This window comes from Mixophyes fleayi, chromosome 2, assembly GCF_038048845.1.
Source record: "Mixophyes fleayi isolate aMixFle1 chromosome 2, aMixFle1.hap1, whole genome shotgun sequence".
Lineage (NCBI taxonomy): Eukaryota > Metazoa > Chordata > Amphibia > Anura > Limnodynastidae > Mixophyes > Mixophyes fleayi.
In genome coordinates this window covers 170,183,265-170,206,873 of record NC_134403.1, presented here as the reverse complement: position 1 = coordinate 170,206,873, position 23,609 = coordinate 170,183,265, and the positions used below count along the sequence as shown (strand labels likewise).

At 40.0% G+C, this 23,609-nt stretch overlaps 1 protein-coding gene across 2 annotated transcripts in view; it reads left to right on the top strand.

Annotated features, from left to right (window-relative positions):
- ZZEF1 (zinc finger ZZ-type and EF-hand domain containing 1) overlaps nt 1-23,609 on the top strand; it is a 144,252-nt gene that overhangs the window by 50,540 nt on the left and 70,103 nt on the right. The window contains exons 18-28 of one of the 2 annotated variants that reach the window (XM_075194974.1): nt 894-1,008; nt 2,422-2,581; nt 10,976-11,097; nt 11,181-11,303; nt 12,845-13,014; nt 13,107-13,188; nt 13,812-14,013; nt 17,600-17,739; nt 19,828-20,068; nt 23,057-23,136; nt 23,219-23,303. In XM_075194974.1, coding sequence (XP_075051075.1) covers nt 894-1,008; nt 2,422-2,581; nt 10,976-11,097; nt 11,181-11,303; nt 12,845-13,014; nt 13,107-13,188; nt 13,812-14,013; nt 17,600-17,739; nt 19,828-20,068; nt 23,057-23,136; nt 23,219-23,303 — 1,520 coding nt within the window. Of the gene's footprint in view, nt 1-893; nt 1,009-2,421; nt 2,582-10,975; nt 11,098-11,180; nt 11,304-12,844; nt 13,015-13,106; nt 13,189-13,811; nt 14,014-17,599; nt 17,749-19,827; nt 20,069-23,056; nt 23,137-23,218; nt 23,304-23,609 lie in introns of both variants that reach the window. The other variant, XM_075194973.1, reaches the window with a different exon arrangement.

The following is a 23,609-nucleotide window of genomic DNA, read 5'->3' as shown; positions in this document are numbered from 1 at the left end:
CCCGTCGAGATTCCCCTTCAATAGGCAGTCCAGAAATATTAGTATCAGATATTAAACTACGTTCACTGTTCCTGCTACATCAAAAAAGCATGAACATGCCCTGCCATCAACAAAAACAAGAGGTAGTGATGCGCTAGAACTCCACCCTCTATATGCTGCAGAGGATGGAGGAGCAGAAAAAGGCCATTTAAGCCTACACAGCCACCTACGATGGGCCATGTGTTTGTGCCGCCCACTTGTGTCGCTTAGCTTAGACATCCAGCTACCTCGGTGCAACCTTTTGGCCTAAAAACAATATTGTGAGGTGTTCAGAATAGACTGAAAATTAGTGGAAATGATTGTTATTGAATGTTATTGAGGTTAATAATAGCGTAGGAGTGAAAAAAAACCAAAAACTGGATCTTAGCACTTTTTATGCTTTTTTAAAAATAAATCAGAACTCAAAACCCTAAATCAGAACCAATACCTTTCGTGGGTTGTTTTGGCAAAACAAATCAGAACCCAAAACCAAGCTAATCTGAACCCAAAACACCAAAAGTGGCCGGCGCACACCCTTAATGAAAATACACCTTTTCTATGCTACTTCTCTGTAATGAAGAAAGTCTTCAAAACATTAGCTAATGCAATACTATGGTAAATGTATGCTTCTATATAGTGTTACTGTATGCATGAAAGAAACAATATGTGGATGTTGTGGCTTGTTGTCCTTCTGAAGTTTCAAGTGATTTTTGCAAAATTATTCTACAAATAGACATAGACATCTGCACCACATACATAAACTTGGTAGTGTGATTTTTGCTGTTTTGTATTGTATACAGTAACACATTGCTAGTTGTAGCATTTTGTATAATATGAATCTGTTTTATTTAATGTTTTTAATTTTATCTTTTCAGTGAGAAGGACCCAAGTGGACTTTTGTTGCTACCAGATACAGAGGACCTTGCACATTTCGATATAAGTCAAGTGCTCTCAGTAATGGACAAACTTCTGGTGATGGCAGTTAGAGAGGTAGACTATCTGAAATTCCAAAACTGTAGAATTTTAACATTTAAATAGGTTTTATTTTCACCGCTAAATCTACTGCACTGTGGGCTGTAGTACTGTAACTGCCATTTGGAAGGTTGGCATTTGGAAGATGATAAAGCTGAAGCCTCCACAACACTATGCACCCTGCTTTGTTTCAAGGTGGCAAGTTAGATACCCTTGAATCATGGTAACAAACTAAGCCAAAAAACAAACTGATCAAACTTATATGAACAAGCTCATCATTGGCCGGAAACAATTCTGAGAGTGTTTCTTACAGTTGAAAATAACCATAGATAAATCATCCTCCTCTGATTCATCTTCTACTTGCAGTGTTCCTTAGGCTGTATTTATGGCAAGAAGCTGCATAATTGAGAGAACACTTCCATGTGGCCTAGAAGTGCCTCTATTGTTCCAAGACCCTTCAGTGTGCAGAAATGGCATTAAAATGGTCACTGTTTCAAGGGACAGGTGTGGACTTCACAATACTCAATGATATGTTGAGAAATCAGACTGGCAGCTTAGAGACTGCTACTCTAGAATACCACTCCAATTCTTGCTCAGTACATACCCTTGAAATCATGGCAGAAGAAGGAGCATATCGATTTATGCTGGATGTATCTCCAGCGTCCCAAGCAAGCTTGCCTCAGGGGAATGACTGGTAGATGGTGCAGTCCAATGGGTTTGTACCGGGCAGACCAGAATGAGACGAGTGCAAAACAAGCACCAGGCGCGCAGCTTAGACATAGGCCATATGGTCTAATCCAACACTTAATGATGGTATCCTGGCGCTGTTAGAAGCATCAGAAACTTCTGCAATATGACAGTGAGGACGCTTTGCATAGAGAATGGAGTCTTTTAAGATGGAGCTAAATTACTTACTTTTAAGGGGCACTTCCATGCTTGCCCCTTCAGTGTGTCTCCTGCAGAACAGCACGCTTGGCACAGGGAATCTGAAGTATATTTGTTATGAAGCAGAGAAGGCTATTTTGTAGACATGACACTATTCTTGCCTATTTTTTTTTCTTTTTACCTAATTGCAAAAGGTTTGACTATGAAATCTGAATGAAACAAAATATGGTCTATAGTTTCCTATTTGTACTGGTTTATATACATATACCTATTTTGTAGAAAGCCAACTTTTCAGACCATTGTAATGAAATATACAGCACTGTGCACTATGTTTGCACTTTATATGTAAGACATGACATATATGGACTGTGTAAAAGTAGCCCAAGCATTAAATTCTGATTTTTATTTTTTTGTAATCAGTCCACTTTTAGGCTTTGTAAACGCCCTGATTCATTTTCTTATTCAGTAATACTTTTCATTGCACATAAAATGTTTTGGGATAATATATCTGAACTGCTAATCACATGCTACGGTTCTGTGTTGCAGAGTAACAGGCTGGTTCTAAATGATTCCCAGGGAGAATGTGGTACAATCCTCCACTCCTTATTCTGGGCAGTGCAGGGAAGTCTCCTATCTTGGTGCTTTTGCCAGTTGAAAGGTGAAGATCCAGTGTCCCAGGTGATGGCCAGAGACTTGCTAGTTAAGTGTAAGTTTTCATCTAGTTGGAATTATATATGTTTTATATTCAGCCTGTAGACTTAACACAAAATAAGGATTTCTGTTTGTGTCTTTTCAAAAACTACAGTGAACAGAGGACATTGTCTGTGTGTTCTGACTGCTGAATTTAAGTTCTTTGTATTGAATGAGACTGACAGTCAGATCTCCGGCAAAGGAAATCAAGATTATAGAACATTGTGGCTTATTTAATAACATGACGCAATGTGTACAAATGGGATTTAACCCATAGCAACCAATCAGATGTTTCGTTTCCTAAACCAGTGATGGGCTACAGGTAGCCTCCTTAGTCTTAATATGCGACCCTCAGCTGCTTCAAGCTCTTGTGACTTTTATGACTAGTCTGTCCTTTAAGCTGGGTACACACCTATGCAATCTGACTATGCTATTTCTGTAACAGTCTCACCAAAGACTGAAAGTCATGTGTACACACCTACACGATTTACCTTAAGATCTGTGATCTACATCTATCATAACCATCTGCTGAAAAGATCATGGCTCTGTCCACGTTCTACAGATATCTGCCTACGCTGCTGCAATATGTTGGAGGAACTATTGGCAGAAGTGTTGGACAGACGAATGTGTGCGTACATACTTAAACATTTGCCGGACATCTTTCTATCGTTTATTGTGATTTTCAGGAAGTTTCTAAAACCAAATCAACAGATGCATTGTGTTTTGATATGATAAAACATGGTCTTGGTAGCGTACTTGTCTTGCAATATCTGACCAAACGGTCGTTATTCATGTGATCTGAACGATAATTACATATGTTGTTTAAGCAAAGTTAAAAGCCTTTCACAGCTTTGATAGATTTGTGTTACAAAGGCATTTTACCAATACATAGTGCTGAATATTTTATCTGTTTACAAACAATATATTCTGTTAATTCAGTTGTGTGGCATCCTATGTAAACTATTTATTATGCATGTTTGGTGCGTTCATTCTAAAAATTCGAACACAGATTTAAATATGAAAAAGCAATGATGATGCCAAGTGCAGGAAACAAGTCCCACAGCTTTGTCCAGAATCAAATTGTACCTATAAACAGTATTATAAATCTAAATTAATTTCAGTAAATTTCTAGTCTCTCCCCATTTCAACATTTTTCCATTTATAATGGGCCATTATCAAATTATATATGTTGTTTAAGCAAAGTTGAAAGCCTTTATATTTACTGTTACTTTTAATATAAGTGTGCAATTTGAATGGAGCATTAAACCTAAGATACATGTTGATTGAGTATGAAAAGGCTTCTTGCGGTGGAGATAGGGAAGGTGTTAATGGAAACCCCAATGCATCCACTTGTGGTGAATGCAAAAAAATGGACCAGGCAGCGTTTTTAAAAGGGTAACTGCATCACAATGCGTAGACTCCCAGCGCAAGGTCCAAATGTTAGTGGGTGTGTGGACACTGGTGCCAATGAGTTCCATTCTTATAGCCTTTTATTTGCTTTCACTCATGTTTAAAAAAAAAAAAAAAAGACAGCTCGTAAAACCGTGTATGTTGACACCAGTGTTGTAGGGTCCTTTCTGACAGGGAATCTTTAATTGTGCAAGATTCTTTCAAATATAGGTAATTGTATTAAACTCTGGGAACCTATACATATTTATGAATGGTCTTTTTAGTAATGCAATTTACAATCTAAGGCGAGATTGAGTTGCCAGCGATGTGACTTGCAGACATCGCACTGCGCACATTGCTGGCAATTACTGTAAAAATGGGTGCTCAGTTTCCATTGCAACTCTATGGGGGTAAAACATTGAGCGGAGATTTCTCTCAAATCTCTGCTGCGAGGTGTCTCGTGGATGTTCTGGAGACGCTTCACGTCTAATTGAATCCCCCTCCCAATGTTTGTTGCTTTTATAAGGGAAAAATATATGCCTCAGATTTCCATTCTTGTATCACATGCTACAGCTTTGTGGTTTGACCTGTGCAGCATTTGCCTCAATTAACTGAATTTGATTCATATATCAGGAAAACACTCAATCTATTGAAATCATGTAGATAAATTTATACTGCCCCATAAGAAGTTTAATGTATTACGTAACAGGATTTCAATTATGTTTTGGAGGAGATAATCTTAAGAATCCACTAACAGATTCCCATGAAAAGGATCATAGTGTTTCTGTAACTGTTTTAATTTTGTGGTGAGCAGGGAGTATCAAAGTATGTAGAATATGGAACACATTTCTTGTGTTAGAATAAAATAATTATTATAGCATTTACATCAAATAGTCGCTTGCCTAAATGTGTTCCTTACCAAATTGTGCAGGCACACTGCAATACAGTTGACTCAAAAATCAAACAATAGGACCGCTTTCACACACGCCAAGGGGTAAATTTATCAGGCTGTGGGTTTGAAAAAGTAGAGATATTGCTATAAGCAGCCTTTCAGATTCTAGCTGTAATTATGTAGAATGTACTAAATAAATAACTAGAATCTGATTGGTTGCTATCGGCAACATCTCCACTTTTTCAAACCTGTAGCTTGATAAATTTACCTCTCCCCAAATGTTTAAATATAATGTCATCAAGAAAGAAGAGACCACACAGGATTACTAGTCACATGACCAGCAAAACTAAAACTTATATGAATGCATTGTAAAGGAAAAAGAGTGTTCCTGGTTTTGCTTCGTAGGAGTTAATTTTGATGTCTGTATTTCAGTAGGATTGCTTTCAAGTAGTTAATTAGATATTCAATTGTCTACCTGATCAGTAAAGCACTTTTTATATGAAAGTCTGGGGGACACTACTTACCATGGGGTTGTGGAGGGTGCTTGGGGAGTTGGCACCTAACTAGTTAACTTTTAGTACTGCCGACAGATTCCTCCCCTCTACAATCCCCCTGCCTCTTCCTCTTCCTGTCAGTTTTTTTTAGGTGCCCACGGAGTTGGGCAATGTTTTAGTACTGTAGGTAATTTTTAACTTTTATTTTATTCTTTTAACTTTTTTTACAGGTGGCAGAGCTGGAGTGTGTTGTAATATAGAGAACATACTCACAGCAGAGCAGCGCAGGCACTACCCTGTCAGATGAGAGCCAGCGGCTCTCACTGACAGGGACAGGAGGAGATTGCAGAAATTGGTGCCTGAATTAGTTGTGACAATCGGTCTCACGGACCGCTGTCACTCCTGGAGCCTCCCCGAAAACCAGCGCTGCCACTGCAGGCATAGAGCGCCGATTATTGGATACTGCATTGACGGTGGCCATCTTGGATTCGGAGGAGAGGAGAAGGGGGCTATACCAGGATCCCCCCTCATACATAGGAGGGGGCATCTGGTATTATCCGCTGCCTCTACTACTCTGCCACATAATACTTTTTTAATTTTTTATTCAGACACAGAATCGCTGCAGTGGCAGCATTACTGAAGGGGGGGAGCTAACACATAGAGCTCCCCCTCCTTCCAGAGAGAGAGATGGTTTATACCAGTCTTCTGGCGCCAAGGAGAAGCCCGGGAAGAGAGAACAGATCTGAGGGTGCAGGCACCAGGATACTGCTGTTGGACTTCACCCCTGTTTGGCCTATGGGCTAAGTATCTGATTTATTTAAACACATATTCTGTATTGCTGTGTACAAGTGGGCTAGTAGGAGTTATATTATACTATACCAGGACCTTCCTCTTCTCATACAGACCAAGCCCCTGTTCCCACAGAACCGGCATGGTCTGCAGCATTTATAAAGGGTTTGGATAAACTAAACCAATTACTTGAATCCCCAAACATTCCGCCTGCTAAAAGAAGGAGGCCTAGATCTGATAATCCCCTTATGGTCCTTTTAGACTCTGAGGAGTTTTCAGAGGAAGAGGGGGAAATTGATCCTGACCAGGTTCAACCTTTGGAACAGGAAGAAAGCTCTAAAAGCCAATTTATTAATGATTTGGTTTTAGCAGTGAGACAAGCGTTGGACCTCCCAGAACCGGAGGATACTACGCCTAGAGACAGAAGTCTATTTAAGAAGGCCAAAAGAAAGGCTATCCGTTTTCCCCCTTCTGTAGAGCTTAAGGATATTGCAGAAGGAGCCTGGAAACAGCCGGATAAGAGGTTCTCTGTTCCCAAAAGGTTCTCTTCCCTGTACCCATTGCAGGAGGAAGATGTGGTTCGCTGGGAGAGTATTCCAATAGCCCGATTGGCCAAGCACACTTTACTTCCAGCTCCAGGTTCTGCATCTCTGCAGGATGTCAATGACCGCAGAGTGGAATCCCAGCTAAAATCTATATTTGCGGCTGCGGGTTCTTCCTTTAGGCCCACATTTGCTCCAGCTTGGGTGGCTAGAGCCATGGAAGCATGGGCAAACCAGCTGGCAGAGGCCTTGCAGGACTCTGATTTACTTTCCCTGGCTTTGCATTTGAAGGAGGCATCGGGGTACCTTTATGAGGTGGCCCAGAACTCAGCGGCTGTATCCTCTTCTATTCAGGCTGCATCTATTTCAGCAAGAAGAACGTTATGGCTGAAATACTGGGAAGGAGATGCGGAATCAAAAAAAGTCAGTGGAAACCATTCCTTTTTCAGCAGCAGGTTTGTTCGGCCCGGAATTGGATACCCTGATCTCACAGGCAACGGGGGGCAAAAGCACTTCCTTGCTGGTATTCCCTAGCAGGAGCCGAAACCCTCGGGTCAGCTCCTTTCGTCAGCCCTTTCGGGGGACCTCCTTACCTAGAGGACAGTCCTTTAGAGGCAGACAGCCAAATTCTTGAGGCTCCTCTGCCAGGGGGAGATCCTCGTTTCCAGCTCGGCGCCAGGCCTCCAAGACCCAGGAGAAGCCTGCATCCTGATGACCACTCTGTTCCGGAGGGGGCACCAGTGGGGGGACGTCTGTCTTTGTTTCAGGAACAGTGGGCAGCGTCCTCCCAGGATCCTTGGATTTGGGGTATTATATCAGAGGGGTACAGGATAGACCTGCTGGGCCCGGTCTCACATCGTTTCTTCCTAACTCCGCTAGCCCGAGATCCATCAAGAAGGCAGGCAATACAGGATTGTGTCGCCTCTCTTCTTTCTCAAAGAGTTATCTGCAGGGTCCCAGATTACCAGAAAGGACAGGGGTTTTATTCAAACCTGTTTCTGGTCAAGAAGCCGGACGGCTCCTTTCGTCCCATCCTAAACTTAAAGGGTCTCAATGTGCACTTAAGGGTGGACAAATTTCGGATGGAATCCCTAAGGTCGGTGATAAACGGCTTAGAGAAGGATCAGTTTATGGCGTCTATAGACATAAAAGACGCATACATCCTCATTCCCATTTGGATCCACCTTCAGTCTCTCCTAAGATTCTCGGTGGGATCCTTCCACTATCAGTTTCGGGCCCTCCCCTTCGGCCTCTCAACAGCTCAGAGGGTTTTCACGAAGATCATGTCGGTTATGGCAGCATGTCTTCACCTTCAGGGAGTTTAGGTCGTGCCTTATTTGGACGACCTGCTCATCAAATCCTCCACAGAGAATTGCTTACGTCATCACTTATCCCTCACCGTGGCGGTTCTCGAGGGCCATGGATGGCTAATAAATTTAAAGAAATCCCAGATGGTTTCGTGTCAACGCATGGTTTTCCTAGGGCTTATTATGGACACCAGCCAGCAAAGGGTGTTCCTACCTGTCGAGAAGATCAGTTCTATTCAGAGTATAACAACTCAGGTCTTGTCTTCTCCCAGCCCCTCAATGCACTTGTGCATGCGGCTGCTGGGAAAGATGGTGGCCTCCTTCGAGACCATCCCCTTCGGTCGAGCCCATTCTCGTTGTTTTCAGTGGGATCTATTGACGAAATGGTCAGGATCCCACCTACGTTTGGATCTCCAGAGGATCTCTCGATCTCCAAGGGCGAGAGAATCGCTTCAGTGGTGGCTGATTCAGGATCACATGACAGTGGGCAGGTCCTTCGCTCCATGGCCATGGATCATAGCCACGACGGACGCCAGCCTGAGAGGTTGGGGGGCGGTAATTCTGCACCTCCGGCTCCAGGGACTTTGATCGGTTCAGGAATCCGCCCTATCAATAAACGTGCTGGAGTTGAAGGCTATTCTTTTGGCCCTCCGGGGGGCCCAGTCCCTCCTTCAGGGCCACTCTGTCAGAGTTCAGTCCGACAATGCTACAGCCGTGGCATATGTCAACAGGCAAGGAGGAACCAAGAGTGCAGCGGCAATGAATATTGCAGCTCAAATTTTGGTTTGGGCAGAACAGTTTGTTCCAGCAATATCGGCAGTTTTCATTTCAGGAATAAAGAATTGGGAGGCCGACTACCTAAGTCGACACCAGATGATGCCGGGGGAGTGGTCACTCCATCCGGAAGTTTTCCAGTCTCTGGTTCAGAGGTGGGGTCTTCCGGACATAGATCTCATGGCCTCCAGAAACAACGGAAAGGTTCACAGGTTTTGCGCAAGGGCAAGAGAGACCCCTTAGCAGTGGCAGTGGTCAATGTCATGGGTGTTCAGGTTGGTATACCTGTTTCCTCCGATTCCCATGCTTCCTTGCGTACTCAGACGAGTAAGGCAGGGCGATCTGCCAGTAATTCTAATAGCTCCCTCATGGCCGCGCCGAGTCTGGTACGCGAGCATAATCTCTATGGCGGAAGGACAAGGTTTTCGTCTTCCGTCTCAAGACGACCTTTTTCTGCAAGGTCCCTTCCGTCACCAGAATTTACCTTCGCTGAGTTTAACGGCATGGCTGTTGAAGCCAGCCTCTGGAGGGCTAGAGGTTTTTCCTCCAGCGTAGTGAACACTGATGCGAGCCAGAAAGCCAGTTTCAGCTCGCATCTATCACCGGATTTGGAGAGCCTACATCAGATGGTGCGAAAATAAGACATGTCACTCGTCCTCTTTTCGCCTCCCTCGCTTGTTGGCTTTCCTTCAGGATGGCCTGGAAGCAGGGCTTCGGTTAGATTCTTTAAAAGTTCAGGTTTCGTCTCTGTCAGTATTTTTTCACCAGAAATTAGTGAATTTACCAGATATTAGGCCTTTCCTCCAGGGAGTCTTGCATATTCAGCCTCCCTATGTTCCGCTCACAGCACCTGGTACTGGATATGCTTAAGGGGCCTCCTTTTGAGCCATTACTTGTGGCAGATTTGAAGTGGTTGACCTGGAAGGTCCTCTTACTTTCGGCTATTGCATCTGCACGTAGGGTTTCTGAATTAGGAGCTCTGTCTTGTCGGGAACCATATCTGGTTTTTCACGAGGATAGAGCGGTGTTAAGAACCCTCCCTTCCTTCATTCCAAAAGTAGTTTCGGCTTTCCATGTGAACCAGGAAATTGTAGTTCCGGTCTTCTCATCTACTTCCCATTCGGATCAACAGTCTTTGGAAAAGTTAGATGTGGTTAGGGCTCGCCGCATTTATGTCAAAAGAACTTCTCAGATTAGACGTACTGATTCTCTGTTTGTTCTTTATGATGCTAGTAAGAGAGGCTGGCCAGCCTCAAAACAGTCCATTGCAAGATGGATTACGGCAACCATTAAGGAAGCTTACATAAAGGCTAACCGTCCTGTGCCGGAGAGACTTACGGCCCATTCCACCAGATCGGTAGGGGCGTCGTGGGCAGCGAGAAATGGGGCTTCTGCAGACCAGCTTTGCAGGGCAGCCACCTGGTCCTCTGTCCACACCTTTACAAATTTTTACAAATTTTTACCAGTTTAAAGTATTTGCATCTGCGGATGCAAATTTCGCTCGTAATGCTTTACGAGCGAGATTTTCAGAGTTGTCCCCCCCTTTAGTGGGCTGCTTTAGAACGTTCCCATGGTAAGCAGTGTCCCCCAGACTGGATGAAAGAGAAAAGAGAATTTATGTACTTGCGTTAAATCCGTTTCTCTGATTCCGTCTGGGGGACACTGCGATCCCTCCCTTCTGCTTTTCTTCTGTGTGCTTTTGGTTGATTGACCTTTTCTCCTTGGGCTTTTTAATTAACTGACAGGAAGAGGAAGAGGCAGGGGGATTGTAGAGGGGAGGGGTCTGTCGGCAGTACTAAAGTTAACTAGTTAGGTGCCAACTCTCCAAGCTCCCTCCACAGCCCCATGGTAAGCAGTGTCCCCCACACGGAATCAGAGAAACGGATTTAACGTAAGTACATAAATCCTCTTGTCCAGAGCATCGCTGAATTTTATGGCCTTTCTTTGGAAATTCCATGTAGCTGTTTGGGATTTGTTCTCCTCTACATAATCGTATAACATTTGTATGACCTCAAAATAAACATGTACTTAATGATCTGCTTTTGACTTGTCATTTAAACTACCGTAGTCACAGTTAATGTAGGAAGCAGCTTGTGTAATTACCTCTTATATCCTTTCCTTGGACCAATACTCATGCCATCATTTTTTATTTTTTTTTATTTTACTCAAAATATATTGTCAGATTAACCTGCTACTTTTGTAATCTCTCATTTCCTTTTCTAGATGTTGATCTTTTTTTGTTAAGTACCAAAAACGTTTTGGAACCGTTGCTGAACCAGTGCAGTGGGAAGGTGATCATTGAAAAGTTGAGTGACTCTGTGTTTGCCATGTCAACACGCCAACTGGTAAATAAAAACTTAAGCGTTGACTTATTTGTTGTCCTTTAGCTAGGAAAGACCATTTGACATATTCTTGTTTGTTTTGACAGATGACCTACATGCTGGAGTTTTGTACTCTTAATATCCCACACTGTTCACTACTTCAGAGTTTCAGCAGCTTAACAAAGTTACTGAAAAAGCTGTGCGGTGATCCTGGGGAGAGTGCAAACAAGGTAGCTTACTTTCTTTCCTATACATTGTTAAGGTTACCAGTAATTCATTGTTTATGTAAGACCATAGATTTATGGATCAATGATCATCCCCCCCCCCAGGCAGCAACAAGTCACGATACTGGAGTGCACACTTGCTATTTGATAACCTCGAATACACTCTACCGGTCGGTGTGGTAGGCAATTACACCTGCACCAATCGGCTCTCACTGGCCACTGTTCGTCCTGTCACCCCGCCTCTAGTACTGCAGATTAGGGAAAACATTCTCACACCTAGCCAAATATCTGAATAAAGAAGTCTTACGTTTATTAAAAAAAAAAAATCAGCAACAGAGCTATAGCACTTTTATGAAAGAGATAAATCGATCAAGCTATAGTTGCAGTTGTAACATAACATAATACATAAGGGACATAATACAATATGATACCAGTCTTCTTATAGGGTACCTGCTAAGTCCAGTGTTAGTGAGGCTCCTCTTGTGTCACTTCTGGCAAGGCAGCTGTCCTGATGGTGTTGCCCAGCTCTTCGTAGGCATACACGTCCACAAGACCTACAGAACACAAGGATGAAGTAAAAAGATCCCAGGTCCTTGCAGTCCTTCTCTGTAACATTTGCCTCTTGGTCGGTCTTGCAAGAGCTGTAAACTCTTCGTCTGTCCCAGCATCCAGCTTCCACAATCTCACTTTTGAATATCTCAGCCTCTCTCTCTTCTCCAGACTGTCTTTTATCTTGTCTTCAGTTCTAATACTTCGGGGCAGTGCTTCCCCTTCTTACTACCTGATTAGAGGCTCTTATCTCCTGGCTTAAATGCTGCCTGTCTCAATCTCAGACCCCCTTTCAGGGATGGCTTCTCAATGTGAGCCTAATGATGTAATTAGCTGACACTTCCAATGGTTTCTGACTAGCTTTCTGTCGGCATGGATATGTTAACAGCAGTTGCAAAAGTAGGCGCTTAGCGCACCTATGAAGCAGTCTGCGCTTGGATTGGTCTCCCTAGGGTGGGGAAGCATTGCTACAATGTACATGCATTGTTATCCAGTTTGCATAGCATTTAATACATAAGGAATGGGGCTCAGCACGCTTCATTTATCTGAAGGAGAATAGGTCCTGATGGGCTTAACCCATTATCCTTGAACAGATGGGAATACCAAATGGATAAATAGATTCTTGCCCAGAGTCAGGTTAACCCCTCAATTGGCCACACAGTATTTTACAAGTAGAATGTTTGCGCAGTCCCTGCAAGTAACAGTCCAGCATCTATTTCTTCAATATAAACTGGACCTAAAGAAACCCCAAAAAACATAAATTAGTCTGGAAATAGAATCTGATTTATCTGAGAGGCTCCCAAATTATAATGCCATGGTCAATCAATAATCTTATACCATTTGGTTATATTTTTAAATGTCTCTTGAACCCTTGTGTAATTATGCGAAGAGATTTCTGCAGAACATAAATTGGAGAAGGAACATATATTGGAAACGGAACGTTTCAGTAGATCATCTGTGTTAAGAAAGAAGTACAGTTGTTTTTCTGTTCTAAATAGGTAGAAATGGATAGTTGGAACCAGGTTCAACAACCAGTGGTTCTGCAGACCTGGAATATGGAATCCCCCCATAACTATGAGAACAACTGTCGTGACACAACGGTCTTCCTTTGCCCCGGGGCAACCTATTTTGAGGTGGAATTTGATGATAAATGTGAAACAGAAAGGAGGTAATAATTATGTTTCTATGGTATCAAGAAAGCTTCACCTTTTTTTTTCTTTTCTTCTAAATGTATAATATGAAATACATATTTATATGCAGGTACGACTATTTGGAATTTACAGATGCTAGAGGTGGCAAAGTTCGCTATGACCACAAAGTTGGCACTGATAAATGGCCAAAGGTAAGTGACAGAAAGCGTTAGTAAAATACATTTTCCATATACCTGTTAAGTACTACGTGCATACTAGCTTGGAAATACATGATATTTTGATGCTTTGTCCAGAAGCCTGTTCCCCATCTCTTTGTTACTAGGGCATCTATCAAACAATTATTTTATTGTATAATTGTGAACATAATATTGCATCTTGCAGTGGCATATTTAAAGGTCCCTGGGACTCATAACCAAATCTGATGAGCTCGGTCATGTTCTGTCCGCTGCATAGTGCCCCTTGGTACTGCTCTGTAATACCACGTATTGTCTTTTGATGAACTGTGTCGATGAACTTCTTTATATTTTGCTGTATGTACTAATTGTACTAGAGCCAGTTATTCCACTGACACATTACAACTGCCTATTCTAATGAGAACAAAACTCACTTCTGAACAAGGGCTTTGCCATCTATTTGAGAGCCATGCTTGTATTTACAGCTGTTTATATCAGTCACACGAGTACACATAAATGGAATATAGTACAATCACTAAGAATACTATATATGTAAATGCTTTAAAACTGTATCCGTTCCTAGAATTTTTCTGTGATGTTTTTTCCTCCCTAATTTCTTATTGTGTTTTTTTACTCTGCAGAAAGTAACCTTTAAGGCTGGTCCACAACTCCATTTCCTGTTCTTCTCGGACAGTAGCAATAACGAATGGGGTTTTAAGTTTACAGTCACAGCATATGGCCTTCCAGACATTGCCCTCTCTTGGAGCTCAGATTTACAGCTACTTGTCGCACGATTATTGGGCCGCCTGGCATCTAGGTCAATGGCCATGAAATCCACATGTGGTAAGATATTTGTGTGTTCCTTCTTCAAATTAACGTGGTACATGCACACATCTATATTTTTTTTTTTTTTTACCATTACAATAAAACAATCCCCAAAGAAGGAAAGCCTCAATATACAATTAGTTATTTGCAATTTTATCTCCTTTATGTAGTTTTAAAATTATTAATCAAACTTTTGAATAGTTGTGTGAAATAATTGTTGCCTGTGTTTGCTCATGAAGCTAGCTTTGCACTCTTTAAGCATGTTGGAGACACCAGGAAGGAAGACATCAACAATGTACATCTTACCGAAGAGTCAGCTTTTCAGATCTTAAAGAATTTTCATGTTTCAGACATAGGGTATATTTACTAAACTGCTGGTTTGAAAAAAAGTGGAGATGTTGCCTATAGCAACCAATCGGATTCTAGCTGTCATTTTGTAGAAAGTGCTAAAATAAATAACTAGAATCTAATTGGTTGCTGTAGGCAGCATCTCCACTTTTTCAAACCTGCAATTTAGTAAATATACCCCTTTTAGTATTTTGTTTTTTATGATTCTTGTATTGGATCTTTGACTTTCCTTTCAGGGCAACAAAACTTCTAGTTTTATTACTTGAAATGAAACACAACAGAGTTGCCACTCCTCGCCTCACCTCCCACCCCCCTACGTAATTGCCGTTAACATTGAATGCCTTGCTGTTTATAAAATTTGTAAAATTTGTGGCTTGAAATTGTGTTGCCATATTTTTTTTTTACCCAAATTTCATGTAAATTTGTTAGATTATAGTTGGTTTTAGGACTGACAAATAGGGATAAATGAGAAGCCATATCCATACATGTCTTAGAACCTCCTCTCAATTGGTTTAGCTTACTTTGAATTCTAAGTCATTTGAGGTGATTGGTGAATAATAAGATCAGTCTACCAGGATGTGGAGTTCTTTCCTGTGGTTCTATGTACACTAGGTACTGCTTCCATGTATACACTTGTACGCCTAGATCACGGTTTCCCAAACCCAGTCATCAGGACCCCCGGACAGTGCAGGTTTTCCAGGTGACCAGTGATATAATTATACCACCTGTGGATCTGTTACAATGTGTCAGTCAGTAATGAATACAGCTGTGCTCCAGCAATGAGATGTGAAAAACATGGACTGTTACTGGGCTCTGAGGACTGGGTTTGGGAAACACTGTCCTATATGAAAGCTGACATCTGGATCTGTGAGGACGATTACTAATGAGTGTTTAATATTTATATAGTACAAGAAATGGATAGAAGACTAAATGATAACTTTTGTGCTTCAATAATAATAATTTTTAACACTAGTTTTAGAGTGTAAAAATGTAATAGATGTTTGTAATCTCCCGATCAATATGTGTATATGATAAATGCTATGTAGTGAGTGTAGCCTTGGTTGAATAGAAGGTACAGCTTTGTTCTATAAGTGTACAATTGCAGGGGTCAAGAAAGAGTCTCAATGAATATATTAATTGGGGTGCTCTTTAATACAGGGGTTTTTAAGTACCTAAAAAGGTTTAGTTTACTTCCCTACAACCTCGTTGTGTTGTGTAGTACAGAACTTTTATACTTGGATGTGTCTTATAATTTTACAAATAACAAGGTGGCTGCTATATATAGCCAAGCTGTTGGCACATTTAATAACACATGAACATGTATTCCCCCCCCCCCCCCCCCAAACGTTATAACATTTATTCCGCTACCCTTTGTGTGAAGTGTACCCCATACCTGTTTTATTGTAATTAGAACCATCTTTACCTTCTGTCATTGTGTATCTTTTTTGTTTTTCTTCATCTCCTCAATGTAAAGCACTATGTAATAAGTTGGCACTTTATAAGTAAAATAATCATAATACATATTCATTCACGCATGTGTTGCGGAAAGAGCTCAGAGGGATGTTCCAAAGCCTCTCTGCTCACTAAATTATGTGACTCTGGTTGCCATGGCAGTCCATCTTTTTTTCTTCATGAGATAATGCTTTAAGGTTGAAGATAATAAGTATTGCAGTTTTCACACTATTTTATGATGCAGGATTGTTTTCCACTTTTGGTTGACAACAGTGAAATATTTGGTATAGTTTCACAATGCATTATACCTTTTGATACAATGCTCTCTATTGCACCGGCTGATTTTTCGGAATCGGAAAATGTACTTGCCAAATATCAAAAAACACTATTTTGAAATATATTGAAAAAAACACTGGATATAAATTTTAAAAACTCAAAATGTATATTTCCAACCCAATAATTTGTTGTGCTTTAAGCGCTGCACCTAGTTTCCACTAATCTCACCTTAAGAAAAATCCATCGGCCCATAACCATATGAATTTGCTTTTCATAGCCCTTCTCACTCTTCTCTTCACTCACTAGTCTTGACTGCTTTATTACAGCAAACCTTGGAAGGCACAATGGTTTGATTATATTTTGTGCTGGAATACTTTTAACCTTTAGTGCTGTAGATAAGATGCATCTTAATCACAAGCCATCAGAAAACTTAATATGTTATTTATCAGTTGGGGGAGGTTCACTTTAAACTTGTAAAAAGAACAGTTAGGAAAGGTAATACTTTGTTTTCATGAATGGATAGGGAAAACTGCAAGTTCAAATTTCATATTTCTGTCTGTAAAAGTAACACTCAAATGTCCTCTTCCTTTCTTAATACAGTCCACTTATACATATAATGTGAAGCATGATTGAGGAATCTTCTACTTTTGCTTAATATTTAAATGCATTGGCCAACATTTAATTTTCCAGGGTGCCAGATTAGTGATGTGGTCCTTTATTCTACATGTACATTGTAAATATTGAGAATTAATAAATCACAGCATTTAGACAGTAAAATACATATACATCAAGTCTGTGAAACACACAAGCAAACAACTTGTGTTCAAAATATAGTTTTCCAAACTTAATACTTAATCATTTCATCATTGCTCCAGTTTACAGTATACACAGTGATGTATCCCACTGTAGGCCTGAAAGAATTTTCACCAGATATCCATGGCCTATTTAAAAACACTTATTTACCAAGCTGCGAGTTTACGGCAGGTTTGAAAAGTGGAGATGTTGCCTATAGCAACCAATCATATTGAAACTATCATTTTGTACTGTTGACTGTACTAAATAAATGACAGCTAGAATATGATTATTTGCTATAGGCAACATCTCCGCTTTTCAAACCTGCCGGAAACCTGCATGTTCACAAATTTACCCCCTGGTCTGTAACTTTTATTTGGTGACAAGCTTTTTGTGAGTACATAATGCTATAAAATGTCCTCTTCAAAATGGATGAGATTGATATTTTAGCACACATTCTGAGCCCAATTTCATTAAGGCACGGATACTGAGCACAACCTGTGTTTGGCTTTAAACGTACATATTTCGGCTTTGCGAACGCCCAAATTCATCAAGGCATGGGTTTGAAGATGCACGCTGTAGAATTGGGGTGTTGGGCTGATTCATTAGGGCAGTTTGCGAGTGCACTCATCAGTCAACTTGTCATGTATTCATTATAGCTCAACAATACACATTTCTTCTTGGTTGTTTTTGAAAGTTAAGGATTTCTGTTTGATTTAAAATCTGTTTTTCTTAGAGCTGGGACTTGAATTGCCATCTACAAAGGTGACCTCAGTTGTTACCTGTCAATTGTGGAAACCTGTATTCAGACATCAAATGTGCACAGAAAACGACTTGATAACAAAGCCAACCATTCAAAGCCAGGGATCTACTGAGGTATCACAAGTATGTTTTATTCTTATGTTATATATTAGAATGCAAATATGTTTTCTCTCTGTTTCTGACGAGTGGTTCTCAAAATTTGTGGTTTCCTTCCCTTTCCTTTGTGGTCATTTTAGAAGACCACATTCAGGAAATTGTTTGAAAAAGGTGCCAATATATTTGATTGTATGAACGTTGATCATTTTGAGTTTAGTTTTCCTTGTGCTTGTAAATATATTAATAGAAGCAAATGGGTAAGAAAAAACCCAAACTTGTGTGTTACAGGAATTTGTACACTGCATACTTTTAATATACGTTTTAATATGGATAAAGTTTGGTTGTTAGTCCTGTGCGTGTGGAATAGTGTAGGAATCTTTGAGTTCAATAGCATGAGTTATGGAGGGATACAACGTGTAGTAAATTCACTGCTGGACACATCATTTTAGATTTTTATAGTATGAATTTAATCCAAGTGCAAATAGCACATGAATTGCTTGTTCTGATAGTGACCTATCTTAAGTTTGTATTCTTCACATATGCAAAGAAACTAAAAACTACATTTGCATATTGTGTAGATATCGTTTGTGAAGCACAACAAAATATTTGTGTTTTACCATTTTAAGTGCTATCCCAAGAGTCTGTGACTGGTGTCCTCTTTAAAACATGGTAACATTTGTGTGGTGATGACACAGTATTTTAGAAGTTCCAAAACAATTGTCTCTGGATTATTTACACAGTTCAACCCAAATATATGTATTACATATGATCTATAATATCTGCAAAATAACAAAACAGACATTTCCTTGATCTGCTGATGAATGTGTTCAATGCCATTTAGATATAAGTGATTTTTACCTTATTTAGAAGTGCTTTAAATTATATTGGTACTAAATGAATATTCTGTCTACAGTGTATCGGTGAAATGATGTCCTATTTTGCTTTAGAGCTGTGACTGTTAAGCATATTCAAACGGCAGATAAAGGTTTTAAATTTTTTATTTTAAGCATTGGCAATTGCAAACTCCTCTATATTCTTGAAATCTTGTGTGCCTAAGCAGTATGTGTTAGATGGACCAATAATCTTATTGCCTCACTAAATGCCTCTGGGTATTGTACTGTGCTGGATGGCAGCTGGAGTTCGGTAATCCATAATAGTTTCCTTGACACTGATGCCAGTTTATAATTTATGCACTTGGACAACTAACTGTCTTGTCATGCTGCTGTGAGGCATTACTGTGTGCTAGTTATATGGCCAAATGCATTGCTTGTGATGGACATTGGCAGGAGTATGGGGGCTTGTATACGTTGTAGGTCACAGAATCGCATTGGTGAACTGCTTGGGCACTGGATGGTATCTGGCAGTGTTGGTATAGCGGCAATGGTGACTAGCTGAGTATACTATGCAGGTTAATTTGGCTTTCCAATTTTGTTTTTCATAATACCCATGCCGTCTTTAGTTGTATATTTATTTGTCGTAAATATTTTGCAAAACAAAACCTGTAAAATTGCTGGCTCCTAACTCTTGGCCCTAGCTTGCTGGCTTTTAGATAATTTTATCCTGAACTTGGGACCATGTTGGTTGGGTTATATTCTAATTTGAAATACATTTGACCTAAAAGTGCTATAAATCACAATAGATCCTAATATACGTGTGTGTGTGTGTGTGTGTGTGTATATGTGTATATATAATAAATATATATATATATATGTGTGTGTGTATATGTATGTATATATATATATATATATATATATATATATATATATATATATATATATATATATATATATATATATATATAATGTTATTTTATATAGCATCTACTGGAAATTATAGCAATATTAGAAGTCGTGTTAGAGTTTCATATCCACCACAGACACTGTCTTGTACAATGATACACTGTAGCAGTTTTAATAGTATTGCACAGTATAATTGTGAATGTGTATTTCTTGGTGTTTATCAACCATGGTTGACCAGAACCAATATATTCACTATCAAACTATAAAAGTGATTTATTGTTGTCAGACCAGAAATATTGCAACCATAGTCTTTAGTTGGAACCTAATATTATGTAAATACTCTTTTACACTATTATTTTATTTCCAGACTAAGAACTCTCATGCAGATGACTGTCGTAACTTTCTCCTTGACTTTGCAAACTCAGATCCTACCCAGGATTTCTGTGGCCCTAACTATGAACTTTTCAAAGGACTGGTTCAAGCCATTAGGAAACAGCTGACAAACAATGATATAGTCCCTGGTTCAGCGGTTGATCAAGCTGTGAACTGCACCTTTGCTGCTCTGGTATATCTTACACCGCAGTTATATGGAAAACTACAAAGATATGGTAAATATCAGAAACATTAAATCTCATCAACGTAACCTGGTGGATTAATATTAAGATGCCAAGCATGCATTTGTTTAGGATTAGGGTTATTGTAAAAGTCCCAGGATCCCTTCCGATTTCCAAGATGCATATGTGAAAGTTTGAATTTTTCAGCACTCTCTGCAAAATACTCCGCAATATAGTAGCAGAAGTGCTTGATGCACTGAATATCTTGTGGTTGTGACATCTGTGGCTCCCATCTCTTCTAGTGAGGAGTGTTCTCATGCTGCATACTAAGACTGTTTAATGATACTTGGTTCGCACAGGGCCCATGGGTTTCATGAGGCCCAGAGGTCATTTTTTTTTATGTTCCAAAGGGTACAGGACAGATACAGAGGGACCTGAGACAGATACATTACAATATTTTTTCTTTTCCGTTCTGTCTTGAATTGTACTGTCTCTCACTGTGGCTGTGGTAGTCCACCGACAATGAGACCCAGACATTTGTTAGTGAGGTCAGTCTGGCAACGACTCTAAATAAATGAACTGTACTCTGATTTGCTGCTGGTCAATGTATTACTGCAGAGCTTAATCTCCAATGTCTGGCAGGAGAGATAAGTAATGTGCAGGGGAACATGTTACATGGGTGGGGTAGGGTTATAAATGTCTTTAAAAGGGGTGTTGTTGAGAGGTATGGCATAACCGCAAAGATGTTCCTCTATTCCTGTAGTAAAGTACAATCTCCCTTTGTGGAGGGTCTTCTGCTGGCTTGGCAGTGTGCAAGTTCGAATGTCGCCCTGCTTTCATCGGACATATGCAAGGTCAAAATACACGAATCTAGGATTCGGTACACTAGTTCTGAAATGGCAGTTTTATCATTCCTTTCTTCAAGACAATCCAGTGATAACCGTAATCACCAGCCAGTCCTGTCCAAAGCTCTTTACTTGTTACTACTCTTGCACAGTCCTCTCTGGTTCTCTCACTGTTAGGTGCCCACTTGGAGGAAGGGGGATCCATCCTTTGAACCAGTTGAATTTGTGGCATTTATCCCTTAAGTTGTTTTTCTAGCTTGGAGAACTGCTGGAGTCTCTTGCTGTGGGTTACTCCTTCAAGTTGGGCGATAAGAACCCAAGATGCTTTTTGGGCTGGTTAGGGCTTTAAATTGACAGGCAATTCCAGCAATTAGTAGCCGCCTGCCATGGTACCATGTCTTAAGTATGTATGTGAACGGTGGCTTAGTGGTTAGCACTTCTGCCTCACAGCACAGATAAGGTCATGAGGTAGATTTCCAACCATGGCCTTATCTGGATGGAGTTTGTATGTTCTCCCAGTGTTTGCGTGGGTTTCCTCTGGGTGCTTCAGTTTCCTCCCACAGTCCAAAAACATACTAGAAGGTTAATTGGCTACTATCAAATTGACCTTAGTCTCTCTCTGTCTCTGTCTGTGTGTGTGTTAGGGAATTTAGACTGTAAGCTCCAATGGGACAGAGACTGATGTGAATCAGTTCTCTGTACAGTGCTGTGGAATTAGTGGCGTTATATAAATAGCTGCTGCTGATATTATGTGATGGTTGGGTAGGGCTGGGCTGAAATATCCATAGGTCACTGTCTTTGTGGTTAAAGCTCTTTCATGGACAATTTCCAGGGTAAAATACAGGTGCACCAAATACATGACTAAAGTTTAAGAAACTGCAGGGTAGGGCAACCAATTTTTGATACTCTATTGTTAGATTAAGTAAACATAAGAGTATCTTTGGATATTTCAGTGTTCTAATACAAATGGTACCAGCATGGAAAAAACATAACTTTCTCAAAATATTTGCATACTGTGCATTAAGGTTGTGCCTTAAGTTTTTCTCTATGCTCTCACTCTTCTGATGAAGTAAGAGAGAATATAATATTTTTATTCTGATTTGACAGTCAAATAACACGCAGTATATATGGCAGCTGGATAGTACATTCTGCTATATTAGCTATTATTACTTGACATGGGCCATGCACAAATATCACATATTTTAATTAGAGTGAATTAAATCAATAACCGATGACAATGTCCACTTTGACATTTCACATGTTGTCTTTCCTAAAGCTGTCAGAGGCGCCCATACTTGCAGAATTTAATGAGCGTGGAACGGGTTCACCTTTCACTACAACCCACCACCACAGTACATGCCAGACTACAATTAAAGAAATGTTTTTACAGTATATAAAATGCATTTGTGTTAATGTATGAATGTTTTAAATGTATTTAAAAATGTTTAAAAAAGTAGATTTAACTTACCCTGGTGGTTGCTTGATCGGTGTGGTCCTGATGACGTTTGTGCTGCCTTCCCAGCTTCTATATGTCTGGAACTAGAGAAGGCAGCACTTGGAGCCACACAGTAGCACCACAAGGCCTCAATTCATGTGACATGCTTTGGGGAAAAAACTAGTGATATCTTTTTGTTGCGTCAGTTACAGCTCTTCATTTTTATTTATTTACATGTAGAAAATTGTAGGGTTTTCAAAGATCATGACTCTAAGTTAGCTTTACTTTTGTTCATCCATAATTCTTATATTAAAATCCTAAATGTAGTGAGACCTATACTAAATTTAACTTTGCATCAGTTACAGCGGAATGACCCTTCTTTGTCACATATGAGCGCTTAATCTGTGAGGGTGTTTTTAGTTTTTACAGGTGAAGCATTCTTGTGCGACAGGAAAACTAGGTGACTGGTCACTAAACCAACTTCTCAACACCACAATTTCCTGGCAGGAGAATCATTGTGTGTTTTAATGTGTACAGTTGTAGTCTTCAGATTTTAGTCAGCAAAATCATTGAGATTAAAGTGCAAGTGCAGCCATTAAAATTTTAATGCAAACTGCTAATAGTTGTCTAACAATGTCTGTATTTGTTGGTGATTAGTGATGTCGGGAATAGGGACAAATGCATTGTTCCTCTAGTGAAATAAACCTTTTTACTATGTAATGCACTGTTGAGCAATTGACAATGACTTTGTTTTCTTTGCAGTGCTCAGTGGAGGGAAACTTGCTTTGTGTGAAGAGTTTGCACAGGTTTATGGTTTGGCTGATGGAATTAGAATATGGATGGTAAGAAGTTGTCTACTTTTGGTCTGAAAAAAAAAAAATGTTTTTTTTTCTGCTTCATTAGTTTATTCCATCTCCTCTGCAGCTAGAAATGAAGCAGAAATCTCTGCACACAGGAGGCAGTGACAAGCTTGTAGTTGATGGAGCAGAAATGAATACAAACACATTAGGTAAGCATTATATTGCAGCCAACATGCTTATTTAATATTTTACTTTAGACATTTCATGAAATAAAATGATCATTTGCCTGGTATAATGACAAAGGGACTTGTTTTCTGGTCCATGTCCTTATGGCGATATTGATTCTGACAGTTTAAGTTGTATGGCAATAACTGTATTGCCTACAGGTTCAAAAAGGTAATAGCCAACATACCAAAGAGAACCTCTCGTACAGCAATACAAATAAGTACATTCCAAAGCTCAGTTATGGTAAACTGTGCTTATTGTTTTTATTTTAAAGTAATATCTACTTTATT